At 46.3% G+C, this 16,584-nt stretch overlaps 1 protein-coding gene across 4 annotated transcripts in view; it reads right to left on the reverse strand.

The window, feature by feature from the left end:
* The window catches only part of LOC120988974 (leukotriene B4 receptor 1-like), a 97,974-nt gene that overhangs the window by 39,931 nt on the left and 41,459 nt on the right, over window positions 1–16,584 (reverse strand). Inside the window, exon 3 of one of the 4 annotated variants that reach the window (XM_040416799.1) lies at window positions 5,584–5,624. The exons of the other annotated variants lie outside the window; for them this stretch is intronic. Coding sequence (XP_040272733.1) covers window positions 5,584–5,595 — 12 coding nt within the window. The 5' untranslated portion in view covers window positions 5,596–5,624. The remainder of the gene's footprint in view (window positions 1–5,583; window positions 5,625–16,584) is intronic. 4 annotated transcript variants of the gene reach the window in all.

A 16,584-nucleotide genomic window follows, 5' to 3' on the forward strand; every position in this document is an offset into this window, starting at 1 on the left:
TACGGCAGTGCTGGTAGAAGGTCCAGGGTGTGCTGCGCTGCTGGTGTATGCCGCACCATAAACAAGATCAGCGCTAGCACCACTCTGCTGCAAATGAGGGTCATCATGCAGGGTAGGCAGAACCCTGACATGGGATCGGGTACGTCTGGCCGTAGCAGGGACCTCTACCTCGTCATCCTCACTAGCGGTTAGAGTGCCACTGCTGTCTACAGGTTCATATTCTGAACCACTGGATTCAGCGGGTGAGTCGTCCCCATCGCTTTCATCCATCAGGGCCAGAATCCTGTAGGCCTCTTCAGCGGAATACCCCTTGTTTGACATTTTGGGTTCACTAAATTTAGGGGGTATTCCTCTGATACTACCCAGGAAAAAGAGCAAACCTACCTAGCAAAAAAGAGTGCTTGCGAAGTAAAGCTGCGACCGCTAATAAAGATCCAAAAAGCTCAAAAGTGATCTTTATAGCGGCGCAGCGATTTTACCGTGTTTTTGCAGTGATCAGAAAAAAAAATTTCTGTCACTGCGGTGGAGCGGACTGAACGCAAGTGTGCGCAAAAGATCAGGCCTGATCGGGCGAACACTGCGTTTTGTAGAGCCTAAGGTGACCCTAATGTACTTATATAGATCTGATTGCGATCAGTATTGATCACTTACAGATACTATATAGTACTAGTGCTGATTAGCGACAGCGATGACGCTAATCAGCGACTAATCAGTGACTGCGGTGGGCTGGGCGCTAAACTACCTAGCAAGTAGCTAACTAACTGGCGGTGATAAGGGACCCTTACAGGGGGGGTGATCAGTGACAGGGGGTGGACAAGGGGGTGATCAGGGTGATCAGGGAGTCTAATATGGGCGATCAGGTGCTAAATAAGGGGTTAATAAATGACAGGGTAATGTGTAAATGTGTGGTGTGGTGTTTGGTGCTACTTACTGAGCTGCCTGTGTCCTCTGGTGGTCGATCCAAGCGAAAGGGACCACCAGAGGACCAGGCAGCAGTTATATCAGACGCTATTTTGAAAATAGCGTCTGACATAACCTTTTCATTCGGCGATTCAAAAATCTACAGCCTGCCAGCCAATGATCGCGGCCGGCAGGCTGTAGAAGAACTTGTGCACTATGCGTTCCTGTGAACGCGCGCGCCTGTGTGCGCGCGTTCACAGGAAATCTCGGCTCACGCGAGATGACGCCAATCGGCGTTAGTGTGACCTGGGAGCGCCGCAGAGATGACGCCTTTCGGCGTTAGTGTGACGGTAAGTGGTTAAGGTGAAAATGAGCCCGGTTAAAGGGGTTGTCTCACTTCAGCAAATAGCATTTATTACGTAGAGGAAGTTAATACAAGCCATTTACTAATGTATTGTGATTGTCCATATTGCTTCCTCTGCTCGCTGGATTCATTTTTCAATCACATCATACACTGCTCATTTCCATAGTTACAACCACCCTGCAATCCAGCAGTGGCCATTCTTGCACATTATAGGAAAAATCACAACCTCTGGGAACTCCCACGGTCTCAGCCACCAGAGAGGTCGACGTTTTTTCCTACATTGTGCAAGCACGACCACCACTGCTGGATTGCAGCGGAGACACAATGAATGTGACCTTGGACCACTTCTGCCCATGCATCTTGAAGTAGATCAAACACTGATTCAGGAAGCCACGACAAGTATTTGGATCTTCACTGTAGCATAGTGGCAGAGGAAGTTGCATGTCAGTGACACTCAAATTCAGGCTCACGGGTACGGAAGCTGCAGGGGTAGCAGCGACTGGCGACCCTACAGTAGCTGGAGGGGAGATGGCATCCAGGTGAGCAGTGATATTATGCATGAACTGCATCAGGAGGACGTCCTGGTGTTCATTCTGACGTCTTATCGTACAATTGCTGTATAGCAGAGTTGGGGTGACCAGCGGGGTCAATGACATGAGCGTACAGTCACGAACCACCGGGTGTGAACCCACAGAGCCACATGACCAACCTGTTCTACAGGCGTTGGCTAAGTGAACCCCTTAGAGCAGATGGTGACTTTTCCGAGGGGAACACAGGGGTGCTACCTGTTGAGGTGGATTGGCCCACGAAGCAGCTGGTTGAGGCGGACCAGGGGGTACCAGAGCAAGGTACCAGAGGTACATTCATAGTCAACGGCAGAGATGTAACCAGGAGTGGACAGTGCAGGACCGAAGGATAAGACAGAGACGAAGTCAAACACACAATGGGTCAGAGCAGGAGCCTCAGGTAAAGCTCAAGTAATCCAGGTCAGCAACAGGAGAGGCAAGACTAGGCAGATAAGGATCAAACAGGAAGTGAAATCCAGAATGTTATCACCGGTCAGGAATGCAGGAACCAGGGGTGCACCACCAATGAGGTTGAGTCGAATGCCTAAGGCAGCAGCAGGTAGGGGCAAGAGGGGGGTAACAGAACTGGGATTATCTATTTCTGCAGTACAGTATTGGGAAGCACAGTGGGCACAGTATGTGGCGCTGTATTACCCTATATGTTTTATAGCGCCTTATGTAATGTATTCCAAGTATGTCTTTAACAGTAAGGCTGGGGGGCAGGGGTTAGGTTAAGAAATTGGCATTGGGGGGTTCGAGGCGCAATTTTCGTTTTTGCCTCAGGAAGTGCAAAGGCTAGGTGCACCCTTGGCAGGAACACAAGCACAAACGACAGCAACCTTTGCAGAACAAAAAGACCTTTGACGCTTAGGCACCTGAAAAGAGGGCTGGACCACTTATATAGGTGCAGGATGGGTGGGATTGGTCACACAGGTCACATGTTCGAATCCTGTAAATTACAGGAAGTGAGGTGTGCCGGCCCTTAACCATGTGCTAGAGGGAACAGGCTAGAGGGCATTTTGTGTTCAGGGCTGGAAGGAAACCATTGAGCTGTGTCCAGGAAGGACGACATCTGCAAGGACACAGCCCAGGACCGCGGCAGTGAATGGGAAGATACTGGCAGCAGATCACCGCAGCTACCTGTCCCGTAATAGAGCCAGACGCGGACAATGACGGAGGCGGCCAGAGAGGACAGTGCTCGCCCGAACATGGAGCCTGGGACTGCAATGGTGAATAGGGGAACATCAGGGGTCAGCAACCACTGTTACAAAGATGTTATCTGTTAGTATAATAGTCAACTGTAGCTATCATTATGACAGCTCAAAATAAAGATGTTCACAGAACAGGACTGCACGTATTAATGTAATGTGTGATGCTCTAATTAAGTCGCTCATCCTCTTCTGTTTCTGGTTGCAGTGAGAAATTCTGTGCTAAAAGTCCAAACAAAGGAGGAAGTTAAAGGGCTTCTGTCACCAGATTTATAGCTTCATTGTCTGGCCCACGTAGTCGCCGGCAGTTCTCTTCCGTACTGTGCCTGCATTGGATACTGACGCGCACAGCACAGGTGGGATACATTACTAAAAGGCAGGGCCAGGTGTGATGACATTTTCACTGCCTGGCCCTGTCAATCAATGTGCAGAGGGTAAGATAAGATAAGATAAGATGCCTTTATTGTCACTGTACAATACAATGTAATACAATGTACAATATAATGAAATGTTGTTTGGAGCAATCCTAGATGCCATGGACAGAGGAACAAGAACTGACATTTAAACTAAAGCATTACACTAGAAAAAACAAAACATTGCACTAGAAAGCATTACTATTCACAGTTCACAGCATGTATATAGCAAGAGCAAAGTAGGAAGTGCTTATGAGTATATATACACACTGATCAGACACCACTGCAGACAAGAGATCATCATGGGGTCATGAATGCAGCAGTCACTTTCAGTCTGTGGTAGTTTCTATCCTAGAAAGGGGCAATAATCTCTGAGCATTTAGGAGACTGATTGTTTTGGGGTAAAAGCTGTTCTTCAGCCTAGTGGTGCGGGCGTGTAGGGCTCTAAGACGCCTACCAGAGGGTAGGGGAATGAAAAGGCTGTGGCCGGGGTGAGTTGGATCCCCGCAGATAATCTTTGCCCTGTTGCTGCAGCGAGCAGTGAAGATGTCATCCAGTGATGGTAACTGAGTACCAGTGATTCTGCCAGCCATTCTGATGATGCGCTTGAGGGTCTTCTTGTCCTCAGAAGAGCAGCCGGAGTACCACACTGTAATGCAGAGTGTGATAACAGATTCTATGGTGCATCTGTAAAGATTGACTAGCAGCTGTTTTGGGAGTTGTGCTTTCTTCAGACTCCTCAGAAAATAAAGCCTCTGAAGGCCTTTTTTGGTAATTTCTGTTGTGTTTTTTATCCATGACAGGTCCTGACTAATATGAACTATCAAGAATCTGAAACTTTGAACTATCTGCACGTTTCCACCATTAATGCTAATGGTATGGTGTCCATTTCGTTTCTTCTTCCTAAAATCCAGAATTAGCTCCTTTGTTTTCTTGGTATTGAGTATGAGGTTGTTGTTCTTACTCCATCTCTCTAGGTTCTCAACCTCTTTCCTATAGGCTGTTTCATCATTGTTGGAGATTAGGCCTATCATGGTCGTGTCATCTGCAAATTTTATAATGGTATTGGTATTGTGAATAGGTTTACAGTCATTTGTGAAGAGGGAGTAAAGGAGAGGGCTCAACACACAGCCTTGCGGTACCCCAGTGTTTAGTGTTAAGGATGAAGAGAAGTGCTTGCCCATGCGTACGATTTGTGGTCTTTTTCTAAGAAAATCCAGTATCCAGTTGCACAGGTGTGAGCTGAGACCCAAGTTGTTCAGTTTCGTTGCCAACTTGTTGGGAGGGATGGTGTTAAAGGCGGAGCTGTAATCAATGAACAGCATCCGCACATAGCTGTCTCTCTGCTCCAGGTGTGACAGCGCAGTGTGAAGGGTAAGTGAGACAGCATCCTCAGTTGACCTATGTGCCCTGTAAGCAAACTGGTATTGCTTCATGGAGGTGCAGATCTTGCTCTTCATGTGCCTGAGGACAAGTTGTTCAAAGCACTTCATAGCAATAGAAGTGAGAGCCACCGGGCGATAATCACTTAAGGTCTTCACCCCTGCCTGTTTTGGAATTGGGACAATTGTGCAGGACTTCAGGCAAGTGGGGACAATGGCCTGCTCTAGTGAGCTGTTAAACATACTGGTAAACACTGTTTTCAGCTGTTTAGCACAGGGTGTGGCAGTTGCAGAGAGAGCAGAGCCTCTAGAGGTAATGGCAACACCCTTGTTGGTCCTAGAGACTCATTTGAGGATGGGACCAACAGAGATAGCTTCTGCTAATCAGAGCATAGAGTGACTTCAAAATAATGCATGCAGAAAACCATCCACAGGCTTTTTTGTAAAAAAGAAATAAATGAATACCCCCCCAATATACATAATGGCTATCAATTTGTGATAAAAACTAATTTTGATGGTAGTGTCCCTTTTATTTGGTACCTATGCATTGTATTCAAGGAAAATATTACAGACCATGCTACATATGCAGTATAACATATACATCAAATCAAACAACCTATTACAAAAATCATATAGTTTTCAGAGAAGTTTTCCTGTGTGTGGTCAGTGTTACTGCATATGTGAAATCAATAAGTTTGTTATGCAGGTACAGTGATAAGCAAAAAAACAAATTCAAGTATTGTTACTTACTGCCTCTGACATGGTGTATCCTTCTGTCAGGTACTTATTACCTATGGAGTAAAAGTAAGAAAACATAGAAATCAGAAATGAAGGTGCATTTGTCCTCTATAGCAATTATTCCCACAAAGTCTGCAAAGACTTAAAGTATTAAAGAGGTCTTTGATATTGTTAATATACTGTAATTAATTATCTTTTTCACAGATATACGTAAAATAAAAAATAAAGGAGGTCATTTACTAACAGATATATACCACTTTTTGGTGTAAATATGTTGCAGATTGTGGTGCAAAGGTTATTTGCGCTGCAATCTGCGATTTTTCCCTACTCATGACAGGTCTAAAAAAAGGGGGCTTGCATCTCATTTATCATTTTCTATGACTCTTTTAGGCAAGGGAGCTGGCGTAGGTTTAGACAGGCGGCCGGTGCCTCTACATAAATCTTTCCCAGGGGTGTATCCTTTCTATTGCAGCTCATGGCGTTTGTGAGCCATTCTCATTGTATCCTCTCCCCCCCCCCTCTCCACATACAACCTTATGCTATTATGTCTATGACAGAGAGAAGGGAGGGGGAGAGCAGAGAAATCTGTCAGAACCAGGAACCATGCTCTGACATATTGAGGGGGACTTGCACCCACTCAGCAGAAGCAAAATGGTAGGACATTTTCTAATGAAGACTATTTGAAAGTTGCTTTTAGAAAATGATTAAACAATAAAAAAAAATCAGTGCAAGGGTGACTATAGCTGTAATGATCAGCAGGTGTGGAACTACTGTATAAAACAACCAGTTTGACTTTGGGCTAAACCTGAGGATGTTATCCTGGCAGTCCCCTGGTATTCATCCTTTAACTCCTATACAGGAACCTGGACTTTGCTGCAGGGGAGCCTCCAGACCCCTATTTCCTGGAGTAGTTCCATTGTGATTGACAGCTGACCCACGAAGGTCATAGACAGCAGATTAGATAAGTGGGACCTGACCGGCAGGAAGCAGCAGGGTGAGTGAATTGGTACCCTTGCCCGCCCAGAGGATAAGGGCAGCGGTGACAGCCTTTAATTAATAAACTACTTCAAGAATCTATTATTTAAATAACTTGCCAGTCTCACTCAACTTGATGGTTAATGCTTTGAAGGAGTTGTCCACTTTCTGGTTATTGTTGACCAATGTGTTTGTGAGATGATTATATGGCACTTACTAATATAGACTTTGCTGAAATTCTGCACCATTTTCTATATTTCATAAGGGGGCCCCCTTGTTTACAAAGTCTTTTGTGCTGTCCACACAAAAGTCCTGTCCATAAGATGGCCACTGACGGACAGTCATGTGACCAGACAAATCACCTCCATGCGAGGTCTCCTCCATTCAAATACACTGCACCTACCATCTGTACTTGTTCTCTTTGGAGTTTAGCACAGGTGCAATGTGTTTGAATGGCAGAAACATCATATGGAGGTTATTTTCTTGGTTATATGACCCTCCATCAGTGGCCATCTTATGGACAGGACCTTTGTGCGGATAGCACAAAAGACTCTGTAAACAAGTGGGCACTCCTTGTGAAACTTATTTTTGGTAAGTGCCATATGATCATCTCACAAACACATTGTTCAACAATAACTAGAAAGTGGACAACCCCTTTAAGTAGAAAATGGCACAACATGGTTAACTAACTCTTTTAATGTATCTCAATGGCTTTTCTCACAAGATGGCACAAGATAACACTGTGACATGTCTGTGACATGACATAATAGTCAATTTTAGGCTACTTTCACACTAGCATTTTAGTTTTTCGGTATTGAGATCCGTCATAGGGGCTCAATACCTAAAAAAAAACGCTTCAGTTTTGTCCCCATTTATTGTCAATGGGGACAAAACTGAACTGAACAGAACGGAATGCTCCAAAATGCATTCCGTTCCGTTTAGTTGCGTTCCCATACCGGAGAGCAAACTGCAACATGTTGTAAAGAAAAAATGTGGGGGATTGGGTCAGCACAACCCGTATGTAGGTGCACATCACTATGGCGAAATACATATACAAATGGAAAATGCAAATGTGATCGCACTCTACATCCAGCACTCTGCCCTGCCTCCATGCTGGATGAGACATTGGTGTACATTTTGGCCAAAGCGTAATAAGCCACTCACCACGTCAAGGTCGTCTCATTTGAGTGGTCCCTAACACTAGTTCCTACCTGTTTATGGGCCATGACAGCCACACAAAGTCCAGGGAATGCAGGTCAGCATGCAAGCCAAGCACACTCTGCTTTTAACCCCGTCCGGTGCCATTACAGCTTTCATCGGATCCAGGGATGCAAGTACTGCAGGTAGGAACTAGTGTTAGGGACCACTCAAATGAGACGACCTTGACGTGGTGAGTGGCTTATTATGCTTTGGCCAAAATGTACACCAATGTCTCATCCAGCATGGAGGCAGGGCAGAGTGCTGGATGTAGAGTGCGATCACATTTGCATTTTCCGTTTGTATATGTATTTCGCCATAGTGATGTGCACCTACATACGGGTTGTGCTGACCCAATCCCCCACATTTTTTCTTTGTAGTATATATTGGAGGCGTGGCGATCTCCTTTGAGTCATGCACACCTGACCAGTCAATCTGTCCTGGAGGCTGGTTTTAAAGTCAGTATAAAACTGAGTCTGCTTATATAGAACCTACCAGTAGCCATTTGGCTCCAGGAGAAGTATATGGTGGACTCAGCATGCATGTTGGTACTTGCATCCCTGGATCCGATGAAAGCTGTAATGGCACCGGACGGGGTTAAAAGCAGAGTGTGCTTGGCTTGCATGCTGACCTGCATTCCCTGGACTTTGTGTGGCTGTCATGGCCCATAAACAGGTAGGAACTAGTGTTAGGGACCACTCAAATGAGACGACCTTGACGTGGTGAGTGGCTTATTACGCTTTGGCCAAAATATACACCAATGTCTCATCCAGCATGGAGGCAGGGCAGAGTGCTGGATGTAGAGTGCGATCACATTTGCATTTTCCGTTTGTATATGTATTTCGCCATAGTGATGTGCACCCACATACGGGTTGTGCTGACCCAATCCCCCACATTTTTTCTTTGTAGTATATATGGGAGGCGTGGCGATCTCCTTTGAGTCATGCACACCTGACCAGTCAATCTGTCCTGGAGGCTGGTTTTAAAGTCAGTATAAAACTGAGTCTGCTTATATAGAACCTACCAGTAGCCATTTGGCTCCAGGAGAAGTATATGGTGGGCTCAGTATGCATGTTGGTACTTGCATCCCTGGATCCGATGAAAGCTGTAATGGCACCGGACGGGGTTAAAAGCAGAGTGTGCTTGGCTTGCATGCTGACCTGCATTCCCTGGACTTTGTGTGGCTGTCATGGCCCATAAACAGGTAGGAACTAGTGTTAGGGACCACTCAAATGAGACGACCTTGACGTGGTGAGTGGCTTATTACGCTTTGGCCAAAATGTACACCAATGTCTCATCCAGCATGGAGGCAGGGCAGAGTCCTGGATGTAGAGTGCGATCACATTTGCATTTTCCGTTTGTATATGCAACATGTTGTAGTTTGATTCATGGGAGTCCTGGGATGCGGAGCAAGAGGGATCCGGCATGACCTCCAATACAAGTTAATGGGGACAGATCCGTTTTCTCTGCCACAATCTTCCACAATAGAAGACGGATCTGTCCTCAATTAACTTTCAATGGAGTTCATGACGGATCCATCTTGGGTATGTTAAAGATAATACAACCGGATCCGTTCATAACGGATGCAGATGGTTGTATTATCAGTAATGGAAGCGTTTTTGCTGAACCCTGTCGGATCTAGTTAAAACGCTAGTGTGAAAGTAGCCTTAGCTTGGCTACACATAGAAACATAGAAACATAGAATGTGTCGGCAGATAAGAACCATTTGGCCCATCTAGTCTGCCCAATATACTGAATACTATGAATAGCCCTTGGCCCTATGTTGGCCCTATACTTGTACTTTGTTCCACCGAGTTTTTGAGAATAAGGAATCTAAAGCCACAATAATTTTTTGCCTCTCACGCCCTATGACAAATCATTCACCCCACACTAGTTTAACCCCAAGTGTCACTGTTGAAGTTTGTACAGTTCAGAGATTTATTTTATTTTCTCCTTTGCCAGTTGTGAAACTTGAAAGTGTCATCTAGTACAAGCTGCGGACTCCTCATTCCTATTATTTTTATGCTTTCCATAATGTCACTAAGTTTTTAGCCTTAACTAGTTTCTTTATGTTTTGTTCATGGATACATGATCATCTGAAGATTATATTATGGCTACAGCAGAACACAAGCATTACAAATAGGGTTGAGCAAACACCTGGAAGTTCGGGTTCGCTGGGTTCCCGAACTTGACCCCGAACCTCATTAAAGTCAATGGGGACCCAAACTTTGGGGCACTAAAATGGCTCTAAAAAAGTCATAGAAAGGGCTAGAGGGCTGCAAAAGGAAGCAAAATAGGGGTAAGAGCAGGACAATTGCCCTGAAAACAAATGTGGATAGGGAAATGAATTAAAATAACGTAGAATTAAAAAAAATTATGATCTTGAACTAGGAGGCAGAGGTCAAAGTGGAGTAGGAAGTTGAGGAGGCGGTGGACGTGGCGGTGTAGGTGGAAGCGGTGGAGGAGGTATTTTTTTTATTTTTTATAAATTTGGGAAGACCCCTAAATATTGGGAAATATAAAAAAGAAAACAAAGAGAAAGTGCGCTGGAGTATAACAATGGCTGGGTGCAGCCAGTATACTTGTCTATTCTGCACAAGGTACGGACAAGACCTGTGGACAGGCGACTGCGCTTGTCTGTGATCACTCCCCCTGCAGTGCTGAACACACGTTCGGACAATACACTGGCCGCAGGGCAGGCCAGCACCTCCAAGGCGTAAAGGGCAAGCTCAGGCCATGTGCCCAATTTGGAGACCGAGAAGTTGAATTTTTGGGCAAGGTCCACTGAAGTTGGTGCTGAAGTTGGTGGTGAAGGTGTTACGCTGACCAGATGAGGAGGTGGTAGAGGAGGAATCGGAGTAGTAGGAGGAGGCAAAGAGAAACATCCTGCAATCCTCGGTGGCGGAAGGACATGCGCCAAACTGCTATCTGCCTCAGGCTCAGCCGCCACTGCATTTACCCAGTGTGCAGTTAGGGAGATATAACGTCCCTGCTCGTGCTTACTCGTCCACGTATCGGTGGTTATGTGGACCTTGCCAAAAATGGCGTTGCGCAGTGCACACCTAATTTTGTCCGCCACTTGGTTGTGCAGGGCGGGGATTGCTCGCCTGGAAAAGTAGTGGCGGCTGGGAACCACGTACTGTGGGACAGCCACCGCCATAAGTTTTTTTAAAGTCTCCGTCTCCACCAGACTGAATGACAGCATTTCAAAGGCCAGGAATTTTGAAATGATAGGGGGGTACTTCCTCTTTCTCTCCAGTGTTTGGGAGATGGACAGCTGAACGCTTCCATGGGACATTGTGGAGGTGCTTGGTGACGGTGATGGATGTGGTGGTGTTGCTACCACATCCTCTGATTGCGGGGTAGCAGGTGCCACTGTCACTCCAGAGGGAGAGGAAGAGGCCGAGACTGCAGCAGAAGAGGGACCAGGAGGAGCCTGAGATCTTTTGTAGTTTTTGAGGTGCTTATTCCACTGCAGCTCGTGCTTTGCATTTAGATACCTGGTCATGCAGGTTGTGCTCAGGTTTAGAACATTTATGCCTCGCTTCAGGCTCTGATTGCACAGCGTACAAAACACTCGCGCTTTGTCGTAAGCACATTGTCTGAAGAACTGCCACACCAGAGAACTCCTTGGAGCTGGCTTTGGTGTGCTCAGGCGTACTGGCTAGGGGACGATCACTCTGCTTTTGCACACTGCTCACTCTTCCTCCGAACTGCACACATCCCTCGCATGACCTTGATTCCATGTGGGGTTTAGGAACTCATCATCCTCCACATCATCTTCCACCCACTCTTTACCCCTGCCCTCCTTGCCGGTCTGCAAACTGCAGAAAGCCGCAGCAGTTGGCACTAGGGTGACCACGTGTCCCGGATCGCCCGGGATAGTCCCGCATTTGGAGAGTCTGTCCCGGGTCCCGGTCACCCTCATTCCGGGACAATGCAGTGTCCTGGACTCCCGGAATGAGTCATCTGAGCTGCCGACCGCTGCTGTCAGAAGGGGGGTGCCGGCTGGGCACAGCAGGAGATGAGTGCTGTGCTTCCATTGTGGAAGCGCTCACTCATCTCAGTCTATAGTCATCTGTATCGCCGTCCTCAGGACGGCGATACAAATGTCTGTGCTGCGGAAGCCGGCAGGGGAGGGAGAGGTGTGTCTCTGATAGGCCTGCATCGCATCCTGGAGGAGGTAAGTATAAAGTTTTTTTTATTTTTATATATATGTACAAATTACAATACTGGCACATAAGGGGGGCTACTGGCACAGACATAAGGGGGGCTACTGGCACATAAGGGGAGCTACTGGCACATAAGGGGAGCTACTGGCACATAAGGGGGGCTACTGGCACATGATGGGAGGCTACTGGCATATAAGGGGGGCTACTGGCACATAAGGGGGTTACTGGCACATAAGGGGGTTACTGGCACATAAGGGGGACTACTGGCACATAAGGGGGACTACTGGCACATAAGGGGGACTACTGGCACATGATAGGGGGGGCGACTGGCACATGATAGGGGGGGCGACTGGCACATGATAGGGGGGCGACTTGCACATAAGGGGGCTACTGGCACATGATAGGGGGGCACTCTGGCTACTGGCACATGATGGTGGGGGGGCTCTTATTACTGGCACATGATTGGGGGCATCTATGGGGGCACATCTTACTGGCACATGATTAGAGGGCATCTATGGGGGCACATCTTACTGGCACATTATTGGGTGGCACTATAGGGGCATCTACTGAGGCTAAAAAGAAGGGGTATTTTATATGAGGGGCTCTGTATGGGGCATTTTATACTGGGACACATTATGTTGGGTACTATGGGGAAGGGGGGAAAGGAGCACTATGGGGTCATCTATGGGGGCACTAAGAAGGGGTATTTTGTATTGGCACATTATGGGAACATTAGCTCAACTGGGGGCAGGCTCGGACTGGCCCACAGGGATACAGGGGAATCCCCCGGTAGGCCCCTGAGCAAGGTGGGCCCCTAGTCTCCCACCCCCTGCACAAGTGGCACATAACACAGTAGATTTACTGCTCTACATACATTTATTCAATGTACAGCACCTCCACCAGCCTGTGTTCATATAAAAAACTTGTTAAAATATTTATTATATTTGAATGTATCTGTACGGTGGGCCCCCAAAATAAATTTTACTGGTGGCCCTTAGGTATTCCAGTCCGACACTGACTGGGGGCATTACAAGGGCGTATGTTTTGCACATTATAAGGAGAATTATTTCTACTGGGGGGGCATTATGGTGGGCTTTATTACTCCCCCATGGTATGACCCCCTAGTAGCAGCACCAGCCTCTCCCTGCTCTGCTATCCCTCTGCCCTTTCTCCAAATCCTTATTATGAAATCTTTCTCATTAGGATAAAGCACAACATCAGCTCCACCGAGCCCCCGGCCAAAGTGTTGAAGTGGTGTCCGAGATCCCCAAGGGCCAAGCCAAGTAATTGTAAGTGTTCATGTGGAATATGTTTATGTTATACACATATAGCCTACACTGTGCCACACAATATACAGTATACCTCTACACTGTGCCACACAATATACAGTATACCTCTACACTGTGCCACACAATATACAGTATACCTCTACACTGTGCCACACAGTATACCTCTACACTGTGCCACACAATATACAGTATACCTCTACACTGTGCCACACAATATACAGTATACTTCTACACTGTGCCACACAATATACAGTATACCTCTACACTGTGCCACACAATATACAGTATACCGCTACACTGTGCCCCACAATATACAGTATACCTCTACACTGTGCCACACAATATACAGTATACCGCTACACTGTGCCCCACAATATACATTATACCGCTACACTGTGCCACACAATATACAGTATACCGCTACACTGTGCCACACAATATACAGTATACCTCTACACTGTGCCACACAATATACAGTATACCTCTACACTGTGCCACACAATATACAGTATACCGCTACACTGTGCCACACAATATACAGTATACCGCTACACTGTGCCACACAATGTACAGTATACCTCTACACTGTGCCACACAATATACAGTATACCTCTACACTGTGTAGGGGTTATACTGTTTATTGTACAGCATGGCACAGAGGTTATATTGTCCGGCATGGTGTAACCTCCATACATTTTATGTACAGTATACAGTAATCCGCCTTGCCATCTATGCTTTGAATCTGGTTTTATATGTTACTTGGTTTTTGTACATTTACTTGCGTGTGCTAGTTGAGACCTGCTGTGATTGGGTTTTAATTAGTTATTAAACGCTAACATTACAGTTTTTTGGTTTAGCCAGTTAATGTGTGCAGAAATACTGAAAAATGCACAGGCAGATATGTTTTTGCCAGTCTCAAGTATAAGTTTGACGAAATGCACTTGTGAAAGTAAGTGTCCCTCAATGGCAGTTAGGAAATGTGGTCACCCTAGTTGGCACCTGTGATTCGTCATCATCCGAGACGTGCTGCGGAGGTCCTCCCATGTACACATCCTGAAACAAGTGGTTGGGCATCAGTGCACTCAATCTCTTCCACTTCTGGAGCAGGGCTATGTGAACAGCCCTCGGAAACCCTGCCAGCAGAGTCATCAAAAAGCATAAGAGACTGCTGCATGACTTGGGGCTCAGACTGCTTGGCTGATTTGCAAGGGGGTGAGGTGAAAGACAGATGCCCATGCGCTGAAGGTGCCAATTCTCCGCTTTCAGCAGGAGACCGGGTGGGAGACAATGTGAAGGAAATGGAGGCACTATCAGCCACCCAATCTACTACCGCCTCTACTTGTTCTGGCCTCACCATTCGTACACCGGTATTCAGGCCTACGAAATAACGCTGAACACTCTGTCGCCTACGTGCACCTGAGGAAGGTGTTTCATTTGGCCGTGTAGCTGGCACAGATCGACCACGTCCTCTCCCTGCAACAGGGGCTCCACCAACCCCAGCAGCACCACGACCAGGGCCACATCCCTTATTTGATGCTCTCCTCATTCCTTGAGGTCACCCACTGAACTAACAGACAGATTAACTATATTATTTTCCCTGTCATGTAAGCAATAAATGGGAATATGATGTGCACCTAACTAACAGACAGATTAACTATATTATTTTACCTGTCACGTATGCAGTGCAGGTGTACTTCACACAATAAATGGGTATATGACGTGCACCTAACTAACAGACGGATTAACTATATTATTTTCCCTGTCACGTATGCAGTGCAGGTGTACTTCACACAATAAATGGGTATATGACGTGCACCTAACTAACAGACGGATTAACTATATTATTTTCCCTGTCACGTATGCAGTGCAGGTGTACTTCACGCAATAAATGGGTATATGACGTGCACCTAACCAACAGACAGATTAACTATTATATTTGTGTGTCAGGGGTACAAAGTACAATGTTGCATGTGGACACACAAAAAAATCGCTGTAGGTCACCCACAGAATTAACAGCCAGATTTATGATTATCTCTCTGTGTCAGGAGTGCAAAGATGGTGTATTGCACCCACACAAAAAAAAGCGCACTAACACTGTCCCTCACTTCAGCTGCCTGCTTTCTGTCCCTTGACTACTGAGAGCTGATAGGCGGTGCTACACGTGATCCAGCTTATACAGAGGCTGGGTCACATGATGCACAGGCCAATCACAGGCATGCCATTAGTAGGCATGGCTGTGATGGCTTGTAAGGGCACACAGCTTAAAAGCTTGTTGATTGTCTGCCCTGCAGCCTTTCAACAAGCTTCATTAAAATGCCCGAACACCGAACTCAAACTCAAACTTTTCCGGCAAAGTTCGGGTTCGAGTCTGACTACCAAAAAGTTCGGTTTCGCTCAACACTAATTACAAATATAAAGCACAAGTCCATCTCACCTGTGGGTAGTTCCTGGAAGCACGGATAGCACCTAGATTGGGTATACCAATCTTGAAACAAAAATATGGAGAAATCCAACTTCCATAAGAATCTGTAGTTTATTTATCAAAAAGATAAAAAGCCATACACACAGGCAACAATGCTGTTGTCAGTGTGTATGGCTTTTTTTTTTTTTGCATAAATAGACTACAGATTCTTATGGAAGCTGGATTTCTCCATATTTTTGTGTCAGGACACAAGTATTGTATCATTTATGTACCTACTGATGGTTCAAGAGTTCCCCACACTTCTTACGGCATTTTATCTATGGATCAGCGAATCAATTCTTACAAATCACTTTGTCTTATCAACCATTGTTTTTCACCTGCTGTCCCCGCTGGTGAAGAATTTTCCCCTGGCTCTTGATTGACAGGGTTGGCCATCTCGTTTCTCGAGCTTACTTCGCTGCTCCAAGTAGCAGTGCAAGCCACAAGCTCTGCTTCCACTACTGGAGCAGCAACCGTGCATACGCTGCTACACTTCTAGGTAGCGGTGCACGAACAGTTGCTACTCTGGTGGTGGAAGCAGAACCTCTGCACTTGCACTGCTACTCGAAGCAGCCGCACAGGTGGGAGACTGTCAGTGCCCGGAGAGATGTCTGGCCCTGTCAATCAAGAGGCAGAGGGAGATTCTACACCAGTGGGGACAGAACCTTACAGGTGAAGGACTCTAGTTGATAAGACAAATCGGTGCATAAGAATTGATTTCCTCATCTCTAATTTTATGGATGGAAAAGGGCCCTGTGTTCAGAGACTGTATTCCACTAAGCATACTGGGCATATATACAGGCATTTACAGAAGGCTCAGCTGGGGGCCTTCAGTGGATCACTGGCTACATTGTAAAAGCATCAACACCCCACAATCGCATTCACAAGGTTCTGATGGTTGACAGAGGGTGGAGATGGG

This window comes from Bufo bufo, chromosome 2 (assembly GCF_905171765.1).
Source record: "Bufo bufo chromosome 2, aBufBuf1.1, whole genome shotgun sequence".
In the NCBI taxonomy this organism is placed as follows: domain Eukaryota; kingdom Metazoa; phylum Chordata; class Amphibia; order Anura; family Bufonidae; genus Bufo; species Bufo bufo.